The sequence below is a fragment of the Mya arenaria genome, chromosome 2 (assembly GCF_026914265.1).
Source record: "Mya arenaria isolate MELC-2E11 chromosome 2, ASM2691426v1".
NCBI lineage: Eukaryota > Metazoa > Mollusca > Bivalvia > Myida > Myidae > Mya > Mya arenaria.
Genome location: NC_069123.1, coordinates 39537675 through 39543220, shown reverse-complemented (window position 1 = coordinate 39543220; position 5546 = coordinate 39537675). Strand labels below are relative to the sequence as shown.

The following is a 5546-nucleotide window of genomic DNA, read 5'->3' as shown; positions in this document are numbered from 1 at the left end:
GGTCCCGCTCCACCCCATATATCATATTGGGACCAGACTATAGAAATACCTTTCCTTTTTTCACCGCTCGTAAGTGTACGGGCGTACATTTCAAAATGCTTCAGGTAGGCCCTGTCTGTTATATCAATCTCATTCAATCTCATTAAAATCCGATGCCTAATGATCGCTTGACAACGCTCCGATTATACACAGAGTAATGAAATGAAGTAAACACCAAGATATGCTTCATATATAATTGCTGTGAATTTTGCTTTCAACTCCATTCTCACCTGTTTATGTACCTGTCTATATTCTGGGGCTAGCTGATACTCTCTCAAGCCGTTCGACTCCAGGTTATCGTGCAGCTTTTGGTGTACTTCCGGGTACCTTAGCACGTGCTCCACCCATAAACGCTGTAGCACGTGACCGTTGTACATCACGGCGTATTGGACATCTGTTACCGCCTCACTGTTAAGGAAATATGGCATGGTAGTAACACTTTTCATGTGGCATTTAAGGTTTCAATTTGCCATATTGGCAAATAATTCAATATGCCACAGGAGCAATAAAGGCGTCAATATGGCATTGCAGGAATTAAACCGTTGATTATGGAATTGAACGGATTAAAGCCATCTTTAGGGCATGGTTGGACTCATCCTCGGCACCCTAGCGAATCATAACCTATATCATATAGGTTATATATGGTAGCAAATTGAGAGCTTCAATTATCATATGCCATATTGAACGCTCTAAATACTATGTGCTTATTTGAACGCTTGAATTGCTATCATGCTAAACAAAACGCTTTTAATGCTACCATACCACATTGAACGCTCTAATAACTACATGCTAATTTGAACTCTTTAAATTGCTTCTATACCACATTGAATGCTTTAATTGCTTTTATGCCACAGGAAAGCAGGTAAATCGTTCAATGTAGGATGGTAGTAATTAAAGCGTTCAATGTGACATGGTAGCAACTAAAGCAATTAAAGCGTTTAATGTGACATGGTAGCAATTAAAGGTAGCAGTTGAAGCGTTCAATATGACATGGTAGCAATTAAAGCGTTCAATATGACATGGTAGCAATTAAAGCGTTCAATATGACATGGTAGCAATTAAAGCGTTCAATATGACATGGTAGCAATTAAAGCGTTCAATATGACATGGTAGCAATTAAAGCGTTCAATATGACATGGTAGCAATTAAAGCGTTCAATATGACTTGCAATTAAAGCGTTTAATATGACATGGTAGTAATTAAAGCGTTCAGTATGACACGGTAGCAATTAAAGCGTTCAATATGACACGGTAGCAATTAAAGCGTTCAATGTGACATGGTAACAGTTAAATCGTTCAGTGTGACATGGTAGCAATTAAAGCGTTCAATATGACAGGGTAGCAATTCAAGCGTTCAATATGACACGGTAGCAATTAAAGCGTTCAATGTGACATGGTAACAGTTAAATCGTTCAGTGTGACATGGTAGCAATTAAAGCGTTCAGTGTTGCATGGTAGCAACTAAAGCAATTAAAGCGTTTAATGTGACATGGTAGCAATTAAAGGTAGCAGTTGAAGCGTTCAATATGACATGGTAGCAATTAAAGCGTTCAATATGACATGGTAGCAATTAAAGCGTTCAATATGACATGGTAGCAATTAAAGCGTTCAATATGACATGGTAGCAATTAAAGCGTTCAATATGACATGGTAGCAATTAAAGCGTTCAATATGACATGGTAGCAATTAAAGCGTTCAATATGACTTGCAATTAAAGCGTTTAATATGACATGGTAGTAATTAAAGCGTTCAGTATGACACGGTAGCAATTAAAGCGTTCAATATGACATGGTAGCAATTAAAGCGTTTAATATGACATGGTAGCAATTAAAGCGTTCAATATGACATGGTAGCAAATAAAGCGTTCAATATGACATGGTAGCAATTAAAGCGTTCAATATGACATGGTAGCAATTAAAGCGTTTAATATGACATGGTAGCAATTAAAGCGTTTAATATGACATGGTAGCAATTAAAGCGTTCAATATGACATGGTAGCAATTAAAGCGTTCAATATGACATGGTAGCAATTAAAGCGTTCAATATGACATGGTAGCAATTAAAGCGTTCAATATGACATGGTAGCAATTAAAGCGTTCAATATGACATGGTAGCAATTAAAGCGTTCAATATGACATGGTAGCAATTAAAGCGTTCAATATGACATGGTAGCAATTAAAGCGTTCAATATGACTTGCAATTAAAGCGTTTAATATGACATGGTAGTAATTAAAGCGTTCAGTATGACACGGTAGCAATTAAAGCGTTCAATATGACACGGTAGCAATTAAAGCGTTCAATGTGACATGGTAACATTTAAATCGTTCAGTGTGACATGGTAGCAATTAAAGCGTTCAATATGACAGGGTAGCAATTCAAGCGTTCAATATGACACGGTAGCAATTAAAGCGTTCAATGTGACATGGTAACAGTTAAATCGTTCAGTGTGACATGGTAGCAATTAAAGCGTTCAGTGTTGCATGGTAGCAATTAAAGCGTTCAGTGTTGCATGGTTGCAATTAAAGCGTTCAGTGTTGCATGGTAGCAATTAAAGCGTTCAGTGTTGCATGGTAGCAATTAAAGCGTTCAGTGTTGCATGGTAGCAATTAAAGCGTTCAGTGTTGCATGGTAGCAATTAAAGCGTTCAGTGTTGCATGGTAGCAATTAAAGCGTTTAGTGTTGCATGGTTGCAATTAAAGCGTTTAGTATTCTACGCAGTAATAGAAGCGTTCAACGTGGTGTTTAGAAAGTCGGTAATTGAACGGTTCAATGTGGCATGAAAGCACAGATTCCATTGTTTGATTTGTATTGTAAGCTGCAATATTCTCTTACAATATAATAATAATATTATATATAAAGAACTATTTGACTATGAACATAATCTGAATCACTGCGCGCATATCCATGACAACCACGAATTATGACATATCTATACGCATTTATTTTCACTAAGCGCAAAAGAGTAAACCTCGTTTCCGCAAAACCCTCTACGCTCGGGTTTGGATGAACCTTTCTTACACTCTCGGCCATGAAAGATACTTATAATCTTACCCGTTTCGTTTCATCGTGTAAGTTGTAGAGATTGCGTGTACTTTCAGCTCGTAGCGCGTAGGATCGATGTCACGTCCGCTCAGCAGGGAGGAGTACAGCGCGTTCTCAAGGTTGTCATGGAAACCGAGCACGTGCCCACTCAACAAGATTCTATTCATGTACATCTCGAATGGTTCTGAAGAATATACAAAACATATATACATATATATCTTGAAACCAAGTTGGAATGAATCCAATCGTAGCCTGGTAATATGCTTCTGGAAGGCAAGTGACGGCCACTAATGCGCCACTATAAGTGAAGGGATCGCCACTAGTGCGCCACTATAAGTGAAGGGATCGCTACTAATGCGCCACTATAAGTGAAGGGATCGCTACTAATGCGCCACTATAAGTGAAGGGATCGCCACTAGTGCGCCACTATAAGTGAAGGGATCGCTACTAATGCGCCACTTTAAGGGGATGGACATTCACTAATGCGCTGCTGCAAGGGATTGGGCAGTCTATTATGCGCTACTTTAAAGGCATAGTTTAAGGAATGTTTGGCATGATACGTAATCCCCTGCTGTGCATCTCCTGCTAATTGCACTGGTGTTCTGGAGTCTTTGACTATGGTATGCTTGTCGTTATTGATGGTGTCTGTTCTTTTTGATATACAAGTCTTCGCACTAACTGGGCTAATTCCATAATCCACTTGTGTTGAAAGCTTGTCAAGGTTCCTCACTATCTTTAAGGTACTCTGTGTCGGATGCTACAGCAAGGTGTGCGGCAATGTCATGTTCGAGCACAAGACTGCTGATCTAAGCCTTACTTGGATATCATTTATGTAAAACCACAAGAGACTGGGTACCAAAACGAACTCGTGGATTGCGCCAAACTTTACGTTGAGAGCATCGGAAATGTGCCCATTGACTGCGGCATATATACATATATTCAAGCTGAACTATAATTGTTTAGGTTCATCGAACCGGCGTTTCGGAAAATCAGACCCCATTCTTATACATGTCAACCATATGAAGGTTCTTACCCATTCTATATAAAAAACTTTTATTTAATTATTATGACATTAATCTTGATAAAATATTCTTAAAAAAAGAGAAAAAAATGAATAAGTACATTAAGTGGTTGTCATTACCTGGAACTGTGAACACGCCAACCGGGGTTTCGGGAGCATCGGTTGCAGGGCCGTCTAGTGGGCCATAAGTCAAGGTTGTACTTCCGGTTGACCCCTCTCCTCCGTTTTCTTCTGAGGCTTCGGTTACCGTTGTCATAACAACACTTCCGGTGTCTTCGGTTACAGTTGTCATACCAACACTTCCGATGGAGACATCGTCTTTCTTGAAACTCGGTACCTCCGTGATTGTTGTCTTCGGCGGTTCCGTTTCTCTCTTGGCCTCCGTCATTCTTGGAACTACGTCATTTCCGTTTGATTTGTTGTCGTCTGGGCTCAATGCCTTTGTGACATCAGCCGCACTGCTTGAAACAAGGCATACGACCTGCAAAATGAGTGCAAACCAATAAAAATCCTTCCATGTAAGTAGTCACTGAGATTTGGTCATAAAACCTAGAGTTTGTATAGTTAATCTAAATCATATCAGTGGATTAAAGTGTTTTTTTTTTTCATTTACGCCGCCTGAGAAGACCGGTTATACAAGATTGTGTACATGAGACTTATTTCTGTATTTTAGAAATTATTTATAAATATATCGTTAAAAAGAATACTAAAATATCAAAACTCAATTTGTATTCCAACTGATAGTGAGATACTACAATGAAAGTTACTTACCAAAATATGTATTTGATAAATATATAAATATATCGTTAAGTAGAATTCGAATATTTGAAAACTCTATTTGTATTTCAACTGATAGTGAAAACTACAATAAAAGTTACTTACCAAAATAGTCACGAATCCTTTTCTGTATCCCATTCCTTATAAGGACTACAGAAGTTTTAAATGGTTTTGTTTTGTTTCTATAAAACCAATTTCGTTTGTCAATTGAAAATGATTATGAACATCTATCTCCTTATTCATGTATATTGATACGTAACGCTATTCCTTTATCTGTTTGTTATCAAAAATATGACGATAATTTATCATCATACCATATTCGTTTCTGTACCAAGCTAATATCGTGTGGTACGTACTTCTCCATTCAAACATCCTTTGCATTATAAAAGTTAGTGTAAAAACGATAACAACACTATCAAAAAGAACAGCAGTAATAACAACAGCTACACTTAAAATTGAAATGATAAAAATATGAACTATCATTCCGCGAAAATACTATATCGCCTGCATGGAGAATGGAAAAAAATAAAACAATTAGTTTCTATAGACTATTTTCTAGCGAAGACATATGAACCCCCTCTCCCTCCCCCCCTCCCCTATGTCAACCGTACAGGAACTACTTACAATCATAACTAAGCGTATACTGCATGTATACACAATCAAAGGGA

The 5546-nt window shown here is 37.9% G+C and overlaps 1 protein-coding gene across 1 annotated transcript in view; it reads right to left on the bottom strand.

Annotated features, from left to right (window-relative positions):
• Positions 1–5104, bottom strand: part of LOC128223428 (uncharacterized) — a gene marked incomplete in the record, with an annotated part of 10104 nt that extends 5000 nt beyond the window's left edge. The window contains 4 exon segments of the mRNA XM_052932712.1: positions 282–447; positions 3090–3264; positions 4222–4582; positions 4984–5104. Coding sequence (XP_052788672.1) covers positions 282–447; positions 3090–3264; positions 4222–4582; positions 4984–5016 — 735 coding nt within the window.
• Positions 5105–5546: the final 442 nt, after the last annotated feature.